Source organism: Pristiophorus japonicus, chromosome 22 (genome assembly GCF_044704955.1).
Source record: "Pristiophorus japonicus isolate sPriJap1 chromosome 22, sPriJap1.hap1, whole genome shotgun sequence".
Classification (NCBI taxonomy): Eukaryota; Metazoa; Chordata; class Chondrichthyes; family Pristiophoridae; genus Pristiophorus; species Pristiophorus japonicus.
Window position 1 is genome coordinate 55,497,972 of NC_091998.1, and position 13,919 is coordinate 55,511,890.

At 48.0% G+C, this 13,919-nt stretch overlaps 1 protein-coding gene and 1 long non-coding RNA gene across 3 annotated transcripts in view; one reads left to right on the top strand and one right to left on the bottom strand.

Annotated features, from left to right (window-relative positions):
• Positions 1 to 11,866, bottom strand: part of gmcl1 (germ cell-less, spermatogenesis associated) — a 91,325-nt gene extending 79,459 nt beyond the window's left edge. The window contains exons 1-2 of one of the 2 annotated variants that reach the window (XM_070866162.1): positions 11,594 to 11,866; positions 6,829 to 6,952 (exon numbers count right to left, since the gene is read on the bottom strand). In XM_070866162.1, coding sequence (XP_070722263.1) covers positions 6,829 to 6,952; positions 11,594 to 11,733 — 264 coding nt within the window. In that variant the 5' untranslated portion in view covers positions 11,734 to 11,866. The remainder of the gene's footprint in view (positions 1 to 6,828; positions 6,953 to 11,593) is intronic. The other variant, XM_070866163.1, reaches the window with a different exon arrangement.
• On the top strand, positions 11,550 to 12,589 carry LOC139235046 (uncharacterized). Its single transcript, XR_011588407.1, has 2 exons — positions 11,550 to 11,795; positions 12,314 to 12,589. It is a non-coding gene; the product is annotated as an uncharacterized lncRNA (long non-coding RNA).
• Positions 12,590 to 13,919: the final 1,330 nt, after the last annotated feature.

Below are 13,919 nucleotides of genomic sequence, written 5' to 3' on the forward strand. Positions count from 1 at the left end.
GCTAATATATTACCCCCAACCCCGTGAACTTTTATCTTGTACAGTAACCTTTTATGCGGCACCTTGTCAAATGCCTTCTGGAAGTCCAAATACACCACATCCACTGGTTCCCCTTTATCCATCTTGTTCGTTACATCCTCAAAGAATTCCAGCAAATTTGTCAAACATGACTTCCCCTTCATAAATCCATGCTGACTCTGCCTGACCGAATTTTGCTCTACTTCCACACCACGTTCCTGAAAGCAAATGGACCAATAATAAAGAACTGCACTGGAAAGTCCACAAGCCAAGCCGTATCTTGCACACCTCCGAATGAGCAGCTCTACAGCAGCTGGCCTGTCCTTTTTAGGCCACCATTCTCTCAGTTACTTCTGTCCCTCTCTCTCTGTCTCTGTTGCTGCTATTGCACCCATTGCTGTTTCTCTCACACTGCTCTCTCTCTCTCGTCTCTCACACTATTCCCTCTCCGTCGCTGCTGTCTCTCTCACCATGCTCTCTCCGGTGGCTGATTCTTTCTCATTGCTCTTCCTGTTGGTGCTGCCTCTCGCTGGCTCTCTCTCTGTCGCGGCTATCTTTATCTCATTGCAGTTCCCTCACTGTCCTCCTTAGAATCATAGAAATTTACGGCACAGAAGGAGGCCATTTGGCCCATCGTGTCTGTGCCGGACAATGTTGAAAATGTCGATTCAGCTTTTGCAAGCAACAGGAATTTCTAGAATTCCGGTACTTCAGGTGAGGGTCTAAAAGCAAGCGGCTTTGCAGAGGATCCCTGGCTTGCTCTGGGTCTAAATTTCGGTGATTTACAAGACTGAAGCTATTTAATCCCTGCACGACTTCAGCAGTGAGGACAAAGAGCTGGTTTTCACAGAATGAAGATTATTTAAAACAAGTCTCAATCCAGGTGGGGCATGGACCCACCATCCCTGGCTCCTGAAGCCCTAATCCATTTGGCAACTGCAGTCACATCCCGAGTGCTGCTTTCTCTCCTTGCTGTTCTCCCACACCAGTTGCGCTGTTAGCAGTGGCAGTCCTAAGTACCATGGCCCCAAATTTCCCCAGCCGCTTAGAGCGCCGAATCTCAATGTAGTGCGCCGACTTCTTGGAGGAAAAAAAGCGCCAAAAATCTACCTTGTAATTTGGCCGCTCCCTCGTCGTCCGGATCCATCGGCGTCAAGCAGCAGAGTCTGGGTGGGGGGGTCAGCGCGGCTGGCAAGGCTTGGGCCCAGTGTGTCGTGCAGTGCCGGCAGGGGCACGCATGACCATTTGAGTGTGCGCGCATGCGCAATGGGCGGTTCAGTCTGCGCACATGCGCAGTGCAACAGGAAGCTTGGCAATCGGCCAATTAAAGGGAGAGCATCCTCAGAATAAGTGGCTATGGAGCATATATAAAGATGGTCTGAATATTGATTTTTGTGTGGCTGAGGGAGTGGAAAGGGGTGCTGGATAGGTGTAAGAGAGGTGTGAGTGTGATCTTTGAACATTACCTGCGTTTGACTCCAATAGACGAATGGCGCAAGAGCGTGTAAGAAGAACAAAGAATTTCCCCCATGAGGAAGTGGAGAAATTAGTAACGGTTATTGAGGAGAAATGGCTGGAGCTGGATATCAGCAAGAGTGGTCCGTCAAAGGTCTCCCCCAAGGAAATGAGGAAAAGATGGAGCCTTGTTGCCAAAGAATTCTCCGCTGGGGTCAACACCACAAGATCTGGAAACCAGCGCAAGAAGAAATGGCAGGACATTGGTCAAGTAGTGAGTGTAAGTAATATCTTCATCTTTAAATTGAATTGCAGTGGAAAATGTGACCATCTGTATGTGTCCCACCCATCAGAAGCGCACTATGTCTGACAATTTATATTTTCATCTTTGCAGAAGAAATTGGCCCACAACAAGAGAGAGAACTAGAACAGGAGGAGGTCCACCAAATCTGCACCAACTGACACCGCTGGAACAGAGGGTTGCTGCCTGGCTGAGTCGCACCGGCAGAAAAAGTATCAGCTCTGCACAAGCTGGACCCACACGCGAGGGTGAGGGTGAGTCATTAAAATGCATAGTCGTCCTTCAAATCAACCTGCTGACTGGCCTGCAATGTGTGAGACTACTCATGCCACCCAACCCAACCCCTCCTGTGTTGCTAACCATTTGACTGTTCTGTTGTCTTTTGCCGAGGAAGACGACACTCCTCAAGATCCTGAGAATCCAGATGCGTGCGCTCCAGACCAAAGGCTGGTGGGGGGAGGAGGGGTCCATGGAAATGTGTGCTCGGGAGAATGCTGACCGCGATATGGATCAGAACATATCACAGGGCATCACACAGCCAGAACCCTCCATTAGCTCCTCGGCAACATTCCATGGGTTCACACCTTCCGAGGTCGCGGGTCCCAGTGGCGGTGATGAAATGCATCTTGGGACACCCAGTGCCCCCACCGTCCCAGCCCGCGCCTCGCACTGGAGGGGTGCCACTAGGCAGACCCACGGCGAGGGGAAGGAGAAGCCGACCAGTCTCTCCTGAGAGGCAGACCTCACTAGAAGTTAATCAGGTTGTGTCATTGGGTGAGGAGACCAATGCCCTCACAAGATCACTTGTGGAGGTCGTCAGTGGGGTGCGTGATGAGGTCGCGACACTATCGGGTGAAATCTCTGCACCAAGACGGGAAGTCAGGGCGGGCATTTCAGAGAGTGTGCAGACGATGGCCGATGCCACGAGGGAGCTGGCTTCGGCAATAAGGGCACAAAGGCCGGATACTCCCACTTCACTTCACGCACCAGCCACCGGTCACACTCAAACCGGGCCCCCAACGCCCCCCACCACCATCACCGACCCTATGCCCCGAGATGTGGGTGAAGGATGGGTGCAGACTTTCTTTCCTGTTGTGGCTGTTGTTGTTGTTGTTTGTATCGTTGAAGTGCACTGTAAAATTCACAATAAAATATATTTTGCGTCAAAACTGAATCATCCTCCATTAGGACCACGTAACATTTAGGGTCAACTGTAAAAAGTAAAAATCCCTCACCCCGACAGTCATGCGAGCCTGCCGCCCCTAGCCCTGGTGGGAGGGGCTAGCCGATGCGTTCTGCAGTCGGAAAGGCAGGACTGCTCTATTTTCTGCAGCTGATTTATCTTTCATTTATTTTTGATGATGTTGTGCAGATGGTTGCAAACAGGAAATTAGGGGTGCATGCAATAAGGGCGCAGCAGTTATAATGGGTGACTTTAATATGCACATAGATTGGGCTAACCAAACTGGAAGCAATACGGTGGAGGAGGATTTCCTGGAGTGCATAAGGGATGGTTTTCTGGACCAATATGTCGAGGAACCAACTAGGGGGGAGGCCATCTTAGACTGGGTGTTGTGTAATGAGAGAAGATTAATTAGCAATACCGTTGTGCGAGGCCCCTTGGGGAAGAGTGACCATAATATGGTGGAATTCTGCATTAGGATGGAGAATGAAACAGTTAATTCAGAGACCATGGTCCAGAACTTAAAGAAGGGTAACTTTGAAGGTATGAGGTGTGAATTAGCTAGGATTGATTGGCGAATGATACTTAAGGGGTTGACTGTGGATGGGCAATGGCAGACATTTAGAGACCGCATGGATGAACTACAACAATTGTACATTCCTGTCTGGCGTAAAAATAAAAAAGGGAAGGTGGACCAACCGTGGCTATCAAGGGAAATCAGGGATAGTATTAAAGCCAAGGAAGTGGCATACAAATTGGCCAGAAATAGCAGCGAACCCGGGGACTGGGAGAAATTTAGAACTCAGCAGAGGAGGACAAAAGGTTTGATTAGGGCAGGGAAAATGGAGTACGAGAAGAAGCTTACAGAGAACATTAAGACTGATTGCAAAAGTTTCTATAGATATGTAAAGAGAAAAAGGTTAGTAAAGACAAACGTAGGTCCCCTGCAGTCAGAATCAGGGGAAGTCATAACGGGGAACAAAGAAATGGCGGACCAATTGAACAAGTACTTTGGTTCGGTATTCACTAAGGAGGACACTAACAACCTTCCGGATATAAGAGGGGTCAGAGGGTCTAGCAAGGAGGAGGAACTGAGGGAAATCCTTATTAGTCGAGAAATTGTGTTGGGGAAATTAATGGGATTGAAGGCCGATAAATCCCCAGGGGCTGATGGACTGCATCCCAGAGTACTTAAGGAGGTGGCCTTGGAAATAGCGGATGCATTGAGTCATTTTCCAACATTCCATTGACTCTGGATCAGTTCCTATGGAGTGGAGGGTAGCCAATGTAACCCCACTTTTTAAAAAAGGAGGGAGAGAGAAAACAGGGAATTATAGACCGGTAAGCCTGACATCGGTAGTGGGTAAGATGATGGAATCAATTATTAAGGATGTCATAGCAGCGCATTTGGAAAGAGGTGACATGATAGGTCCAAGTCAACATGGATTTGTGAAAGGGAAATCATGCTTGACAAATCTTCTAGAATTTTTTGAGGATGTTTCCAGTAGAGTGGACAAGGGAGAACCAGTTGATGTGGTATATTTAGACTTTCAGAAGACTTTCAACAAGGTCCCACACAAGAGATTAATGTGCAAAGTTAAAGCACATGGGATTGGGGGTAGTGTGCTGACATGGATTGAGAACTGGTTGTCAGACAGGAAGCAAAGAATAGGAGTAAATGGGTACTTTTCAGAATGGCAGGCGGTGACTAGTGGAGTACCGCAAGGTTCTGTGCTGGGGCCCCAGCTGTTTACACTGTACATTAATGATTTAGACGAGGGGATTAAATGCAGTATCTCCAAATTTGCGGATGACACTAAGTTAGGTGGCAGTGTGAGCTGCGAGGAGGATGCTATGAGGCTGCTGAGTGACTTGGATAGGTTAGGTGAGTGGGCAAATGCATGGCAGATGAAGTATAATGTGGATAAATGTGAGGTTATCCACTTTGGTGGTAAAAACAGAGAGACAGACTATTATCTGAATGGTGACAGATTAGGAAAAGGGGAGGTGCAACGAGACCTGGGTGTCATGGTACATCAGTCATTGAAGGGTGGCATGCAGGTTAAGAAAGCAAATGGCATGTTGGCCTTCATAGCGAGGGGATTTGAGTACAGGGGCATGGAGGTGTTGCTACAGTTGTACAGGGCCTTGGTGAGGCCACACCTGGAGTATTGTGTACAGTTTTGGTCTCCTAACCTGAGGAAGGACATTCTTGCTATTGAGGGAGTGCAGCGAAGGTTCACCAGACTGATTCCCGGGATGGCGGGACTGACCTATCAAGAAAGACTGGATCAACTGGGCTTGTATTCATTGGAGTTCAGAAGAATGAGAGGGGACCTCATAGAAACGTTTAAAATTCTGATGGGTTTAGACAGGTTAGATGCAGGAAGAATGTTCCCAATGTTGGGGAAGTCCAGAACCAGGGGTCACAGTCTAAGGATAAGGGGTAAGCCATTTAGGACTGAGATGAGGAGAAACTTCTTCACCCAGAGAATGGTGAACCTGTGGAATTCTCTACCACAGAAAGTTGTTGAGGCCAATTCACTAAATATATTCAAAAACGAGTTAGATGTAGTCCTTACTACTAAGGGGATCAAGGGGTATGGTGAGAAAGCAGGAATGGGGTACTGAAGTTTCATGTTCAGCCATGAACTCATTGAATGGCGGTGCAGGCTAGAAGGGCTGAATGGCCTGCTCCTGCACCTATTTTCTATGTTGTGCTGAAGATGTTGTAATGTTGTGCTGATGCTGTGAAGGTCTTTAGTACTTTAGAATCCTCAAACTCCACCCCCGCCCCCCACCACCTGTGCTGATGTCTTAAATGTAGGTACCGTTTTTCTGTACCAACAAAAGTGGCCACATACACTGGCCTAAGTTAGTTTGGAGTAACTTTCAGCTGGCCAAATTTGCTTCTATGGACAAAACAGGTGTAAGTGGCTGGTCACGCCCCCTTTTGGAGAAAAAAAACGAAACTAAAAAAAAAACCTAACTAACTGACTTATACTGGAGCAAGTTAAATGGGGAAATTTGCGATTTTTAAGTTAGTCCAAAAAAAGCTACTTGCTCCAAAAAAAGCGGGGCAACTCCTGGGGAAATTTGAGCCCCATATCTCTCATTTATGTACGAGGAATGGATTTAAGATTCAAAAAAAGATTGACACTTACTTATCATCGAGCAATGAGCTTGCTAAGTGTGATAATCATCAGGTATCTCAAAAACACTCACCCAATTATAAATATATATATAAATGGAAGTTGGCACATAGCTTGCTATACACTTCTAATTCTGTCACTTTCGCAGCATCTACTAATGATTTGTGCTCTGCAATTACATATCAGCTCAAACAGGCAGGCTTGAGTTTTCAAATCGATGCTTCATAAACTTCAACGCAATTAAGAACGTAAGAAATCGGAGCAGGAGTAGGCTATTCGGCCCCTCGAGCCTGCTCCACCATTCAATAAGATCATGGCTGATCTTCAACTTCAACTGCACCTTCCTGCCCGATCCCCATATCCTTCGATTCCCTTAGTGCCCAAGAATCTATTGATCTCAGTCTTCAATATACTCAGCCCTCTGGAGTAGCGAATTCCAATTCTTTATCTCTGTCCTAAATGGCCGACCCCATATCCTGAGACTGTGACCCCTGGTTCTCGACTCTTCAGCCAGGGGAAACATCCTCACTGTATCTACCTTGTCAATGCCTCAAGTTATTGGGATATCAGCTAAATTAGAGAATCAATACATTCCGATAGGTCGGTGTCAGGAAACATTCCCAGTGGATGAAATGGCAAACAATGCAATCTTCAGTCCCGTGCTGCCTCTACCTGTGCATAGCTCACCCACAGAACACAGCGAGGATTCAATAACCTACCTGGCACAGGTATATTTTGTGTAGGTGCCATTCCTGTCCCAGAGCACAGATGGTGATATCACTGTTTTCTCCAGCAAGGAAGAGAGTCTGATAAATGTACTTGGAAGTGCTTTTCAGCTTCTTTCTGCAAGATCAACAGTGGAGCATGGTGTTAATCACAAAGATAATAGCAACAGAAGCAAAAGACCATATTGGTACATCAGGCAGTTAATAGTTTGGCACTGTCTTCGGTGTGCTGCCTTGCCAAGTTGGAGATGGGTCTGAAGACTGAGAAACAGGATTAAAAGTAGAGGCCATCAATCTTGCAGTAAAACCTCCATCTCTTGCCAAGTTCTTATAGAAGTTGGGTTCAAGGCAGTAATTCAAACTGAGCAGCTCTGCTAATGTTCCACTTTCCATTAGAAACTGTGAGAGTGCAGATCCAGTGGTTTAATGAAAGCAGTAATTCCCCGAAGCTCGAATTGCTGCTGTGAAATTCACTGCCAGATGTTCGCGTTGTTTTAAATTTAGAAGTCCTTAAGTTTATTTTCGAGCGTTGCTCTCCAGTGACAAAAATAAACTGGCTTAAAGAGGCTTGGACCACAGACTCCCTGGCTTAGCTCCACTGAAAGCTCATGATCTGGCCTGCACCCTTTTCAGACAAAATACACGGTCGTGTAAAATCGCACTGGCGATCCAAATTCAGATGCGCCCTGCTTAATATCAGCCCACCCTCTCCTGAAGATGCTGGTTCTTGTTGGGAAACAATTGCACAAACACCAGTAGGAACATAGGAGCAGGAGGCTATTCAGCCCCTCGAGCCTGCTCTGCCATTCAATAAGATCACGGCTGATCTGTGACCCAACTCCAGCTACCCGCCTTTGGCCCATATCCCGTAATACCTTTTGGTGATCAGAAATCTAGCCACCTCAGATTTAAAATTCACAATTGACCTAGCATCAACTTAGCGTTCCAAACTTCTACCACCCTTTTCGCGTAGGAGAGCTTCCTAACTTCACTCCTGAAAGGCCTGGCTCTTAATTTTTCGGCTTTGTCTTCCTAGTCCTATATTCCCTTAAAGGGGACACGCGCAAGTTGTCATTCCTTGACTCCGAGCCTAAATAGTGCTGTACAGGCGAGATCAATGCTGCCATTGTCTTAGTAGATCAGCAAGATCCTGCCAATCCCCTAGGAGGACAGACGCACCAACATTAGCGTCCTCGACCAGGCCAACATCCCCAGCATCGAAGCACTGACCACATTTGACCAGCTCCACTGGGCGGGCCACATTGTTCACATGCCTGACACAAGACTCCCATAGCAAGAGCTCTACTCGGAACTCCTATATGGCAAGCGAGCACCAGGTGGGCAGAGGAAACGTTCAAGGACACCCTCAAAGCCTCCTTGATAAAATGCAACATCCCCACCGGCACCTGGGAGTCCCTGGCCAAAGACTGCCCTAAGTGGAGAAAGTGCATCCGGGAGGGCGCTGAGCACCTCGAGTCTCGTCGCCGAGAGCGTGCAGAAAACAGGCGCAGGCAGCGGAAGGAGCGTGTGGCAAACCAGACTCCCCACCCACCCTTTCCCTCAACGACTATCTGTCTCACCTGTGACAGAGACTGTAATTCCCGTATTGGACTGTTCAGTCACCTAAGAACTAATTTTTAGAGTGGAAGCAAGTCTTCCTCGATTTCGAGGGACTGATGATGAGTAGATTACAAGGTTACGTAGCATCTTTTCAAAAAATGTTCAGGACGTGGGTGACACTGGCATTTATCACTCGTTCCTGGTTGCAATGAGGGAAATCGAGTCAACCACATCCTGTGGGATCGGAGTCACACGTAAGCCAGACCAAGTAGGGGGTTGAAGGTTCCCTTCCTCAGACTATATTCGTGACCGAGTTGGATTGTTGTAACAGTCCGGCAGCTTTCATGGTCACTGACCAGGTGCGTTCAATTTCCAACTTGCCACGGTGGGATCTTAACTCCGGGGGTGGAATTTTCGCTTTAAAATAGTTCCATTATAGTTTGCACTGCTAAGACCTGCCAGGAAGCTAAGTGCTAAAATAACTCAATTTGCATGACAAGCCTTATTTGCATAATACTTCTGAATTCCAGATGCAAATTCCACTGATTCTAGGAATCATATCACCAGCGGGTGAAAATTGCATGCAAATCGAATTTAAAGGGACGGGGACAATTAAAGGTGAGTGTTACAAGGGGGGAGATAAAAACTTTGAAAGATTCTGGAGAGCATTAAAAGACACCTCGGCCACTTAGGACTGAGAGGAGCAGAAACGTCTTCACTCAGAGGGTGGTGAATCTTTGGAATTCTCTCCCCCAGAGGGCTGTGAAGGTTCAGTCTTTGAATATATATTCAAGACAGAGATCGATAGATTTTTGGATATTAAGGAAACCAAGGGATATGGGGATCGGGCAGGAAAGAGGAGTGGAGGTTGAAGATCAACTAATGAGCTTATTGAATGGCGGAACTGGCTCGAGGGGCTGAATGGCCCACTCCTGCTCCTAATTCTTATGTTATGTTATCAGCAACAGCCGTTGCCCAGGCTGAAAGGGGCACCCATTAAGAAGTGGCAGGCCAGGATGAAAGGAAAGGGGATCTTATGGGTGCAAGCAACAGCCTGCAGGCATGTGTTGATTCATCCAATAGTCGTCCTCCTTGCTGCCGAAGTCAAGGTGGTGTTGCAACGGTTGCCCCCGAGGATGGTTTTTCCTCTGTGCCACTCTACAGCACCATCCCATCGGTCAGCGCTGCAACAGGCCTGCAACAAGGTGCAGCCAGATTTCATGCCGCGGGTGTCCCTGCGTACGTGCAGGCTCCACACGGCACGGCAGCCGCTGAACGACCGTTCTCGTTAAGGGCGAAAGTTAGGAATTGGCCGAACAAACTCCCCCCCCCACGATTTCCTGATACACGCTGACTTGCACAAATCGGTGTTTTTTCCGTGTAGGTAATTCGGGCAGAAGTAGAATTATTTCGAAAACAGATTCGCTAAAATATTCCACATTGGTTAAAAAAAGTTTTGATTGTCTGCTTCCACTGAATCTCATTCAAATATTTGCTGACACCATAAATGAAGATAAAATCCATTGAGAGTCACATTTCTGCGATGTATGTGCGACAAAGAATCTCCGCTGCCTTAAAGGAGGAGACACGTGCTACAATGTAGGTGTGCACGAGGTACTTTTTCCTCGTGCTAAGCAAGTGCACATCCTTGCAAGGATTCTCTACCCTTGATTTTTTTTTTCTGCATTTGTCGGCTCATTAGCGTGAAGCTCCAGTTGCTGCGGAACCAGTAACTGTATTTGGCTGCAATGGGAGCGATGTCTCACTGACGGTGTCTTTCGGGAGCTGGGATCTCGGAAACTGCTGGCTGTTATTTGCAGGAAGCCCTGGAGCCAGTGTCGGTACTTGCATGGGGCTCTCCGAGAATGTTTACAGGGAAGCTCCGGGAATTGGTCGCGATTTGCAGGAGCCCCTGGGGATGTGTCAATGTTTGCGGGGAATCCCTGGAACATGTTGATATTTGCAGTGAGATCACCCACTTCGAAAAGTCTGAAAACAACCATTTTCAAGCAATCTCTTCTTAACTTTCGACGAAAGGTCATCGACCTGAAAACACGAACTCTTGTTTCTCTCTCCGCAGATGCTGCCTGACCCGCTGAGTATTTACAGCTTCTTTGAAATTTGTTTGGGGAGGGTCCGGGGCAGGCTGCATAACAGCTCTGCTCATTTCAATTTCCACCCACCTCCTCAGCTACCTACCTGAAGACACTGAGACTCGACGTGGCTGCATATGATTTATCTGGCACCAACAGCCCTTCAGCAGCCTAATAGACAGGCTGATATGTTACGCCACAGTGTGTGTGGAGCCAGAGAAGTAACCACGGTTAAAGAGCTGGGGAGGAGGACGGGGGCATTTCTGGCATTTGGAGCAAAGAATCGGAAGGGGCATAACTCTTGTCAGAAACAACCCATTCCTCCCAAGCCTCTTGATGGTTACACTTATGGGTAATAGGGTTATCGCAGTGAAGCCCAATTCTCCCCGTTGACGGCATCGGAGCTACTGGGTAAGGTTTGACCTGCAGCTGAATTCATCAGCAGGGCCACTGGTTTAATCGAGACTGAGTCGGACAGCTTTTAGTTTTTACTTGAACCTGCTTTTGTCACCCCGTGACACAGACCATTGCCCCATGGACTCAGCGACATAGACCTGGGGGAACTTAGAGCTAGGGGAGCACAGTTTCAGAATAAGGGGTCACCCATTTAAGACGGAGATGAGGAGAAATTTCTTCTCTCAGAGGATCGCGAATCTTTGGAATTCTCTACCCCAGAGAGCTGTGGAGGCTGGGTCATTGAATATATTTAAGGTGGAGATAGATTTTTGAGCGATAAGAGAGTCGAGGGTTCTGGGAAGCGGGTAGGGGAGTGGAGCTGAGTCCATGATCAGATCAGCCATGATCTTATTGAATGGCGGAGCAGGCTCGAAGGGCCAAACGGCCGACTCCTGCTCCTATTTCTTATGTTCTTATTGCCCAGGGGTTCAGTCACATGGACTATTGCCATGGGGTGTGGACCATTGACCATCCTTGAGACACGTGACTCTCCCTGACAACACGCAGGTACCCCTCGCTGTCACGCATGCGCGCCCGGCCCAAGGCCACGTGCCCCTTGCTCTTCTCCTCCTCCCCCCCCCCCCCCCGCCGCTTTCCGCGCGTGGGGTCAGCTGATGCGCGCGGCGCGCCGCCATTGGCGGACAGCTGACCTGCGCGGGGCGCCGGCCTCCTCGGCCTCGCTGTCCGAACAGTCGCAGTTGGGCCGCCGCCGCCGCCGCTTCCTCCTCCGCTCGCACTCGCACTGGGCGGGAGCCGCGCCGCCCGCCAGCCTGCTGCCCAGGCCGCCCATCCTCCGCCCTCAGCCCCGGGGCGGGGAGCGGCGGCGGCGGGGGTAAGGGGTTTCCTCTCACGGTGAGTACGTGTGCCGCCTGCCTCCCTCACTTTCTATCCCCCCTCACTCCATCACTCCATCACTCCCTCCTTCCCGCTCTCCCCCTCACAGCCCGCCCGTTGACGCGCCTCCCGGCCGCCGCCGCCATTTTTGAAGCGCGCTGCCAGCCTGCAGCTCAGGGCTTTACTGACAGGTGGGCGGGGCTCCCCTCCACCAATCAAACCCCGCGCCCAATTAAAGCGAGAACGCGCCCTTCCGGATTAAAGTTGTGCACCACAAATGGTGACGCAGACCCAGAACATTAACCCTGTGCTTCTCTCTCTCTCCACATCTTGTTTCTTCACCCATTACCACCCAGCACCATCTTACCTTTCATCATTTAATCTCTCCTGCCTTCCACCCTGTCACCGACCTTCCCTTTTGTTCTTTCCTCCCACCGTCCCTGAATCTTGCTTAAAACCTGTGACATCTCTAAACTGTTCTGGATCTGAGAAAATGTTATCGAACTGAAATGCTAACTCTGTTTTTCTCCCCACAGATGCTGCCTGATCTGCTGAGTGTTTCCAGTATTTTCTCTCTCTCTTAGATTTCCATCATCCGCAGTATTTTGCTTTTGTATTAGTTCTCCGAAATCCCATTTTCTCGCTCACCTGGAATTACCTTCCACGTCCAAAAACTCTTGCCAGTCATAAAAGTATATCCAAAGGTTTTGGTCAGATGGAGTTTTGCAATCCGAACAAAAGCATTTTAAGTTTGAATTAAAAGTAAATTGTGTATAATGGAATGATGAAATAAAAACACAACAGGAAATCAATCAGCTTCTGTGGAGATATGTTGTAGGTTCCATCAGAACGGAAAAACAAGAGATTGAAAAAAAGAACTTTCATTTCTACAGCACCTTTCACGACCACCGGATGTCCCAAAGTACTTTGCAGCCAATGAACTACTTTTAGAGTGTAGTCACTGTTGTAATGTGGGAAACGCGGCAGCCAGTTTGCGCACAGCAAGCTCCCACAAACAGTAATGCGATAATGGCCAGATCATCTGTTTTTTTTAGTGATGTTGAATGAGGGATGAATATTGGCTCAGGACACTGGAGAAATTCCCCTGGTCTTCTTCGAATAGTGCCATGGGATCTTTTAAACTGCCTGAGAGCAGACGGGACCTCGGTTTAATATCTCATCTGAAAGACGGCACCTTCGACAGTGCAGCGCTGCCTCAGCACCGCACTGGAGTGTCATTTTGTGCTCAAGTCTCTAGAGTGGGACTCAAACCCACAACCTTCTGACTCCGAGGTGAGAGTGTTACCCACTGAGCCACGGCTGACACTCAAGACAACAAGTATACCAATAAGATTAGAAAAAAAGGATATATTTTTTAAAAATGAAAGAAATGCAGAGCAGAAGTGTTGGAAAATTCATATTTTGCCCTTCAGCTTCAAGACAGAACACACAAACCCATCTTCAGAACTAAAGGGTACACAAATGTTTGTAGACTAAGGAGAAAAAAAGGGGGTGGTGGTTACTTCAATCACAGATAGGGAGTTAATAGGTTGAATGACCTGTAACATAGAAATCATAGAAACATAGAAAATAGGTGCAGGAGTAGGCCAATCAGCCCTTCGAGCCTGCACCACCATTCAATAAGATCATGGCTGATCATGCAACTTTAGTACCCCATTCCTGCTTTCTCTCCATACCCCTTGATCCCTTTAGCCGTGAGGGCCACATCTAACTCCCTTTTGAATATATCTATAGAACTGGCCTCAACAAATTTCTGTGGTAGAGAATTCCACAGGTTCACAATTCTCTGAGTAAAGAAGTTTCTCCTCATCTCAGTCCTAAATGGCTTACCCCCTTATCCTTAAACTGTGACCCCTAGTTCTGGACTTCCCCAACATCGGGAACATTCTTCCTGCATCTAACCTGTCCAATCCCGTCAGAATTTTATGTGTTTCTATGAGATCCCTCTCATTCTTCTAAATTCCAGTGAATATAAGCCTAGTCGATCCAGTCTTTCTTTATATGTCAAGTTCTGCCATCCCGGGATCAGTCTGGTGAACCTTCGCTGCACTCCCTCAATAGCAAGAATGTCCTTCCTCAGATTAGGAGACCAAAACTGAATGGCTTCCTATTCCTATGCTC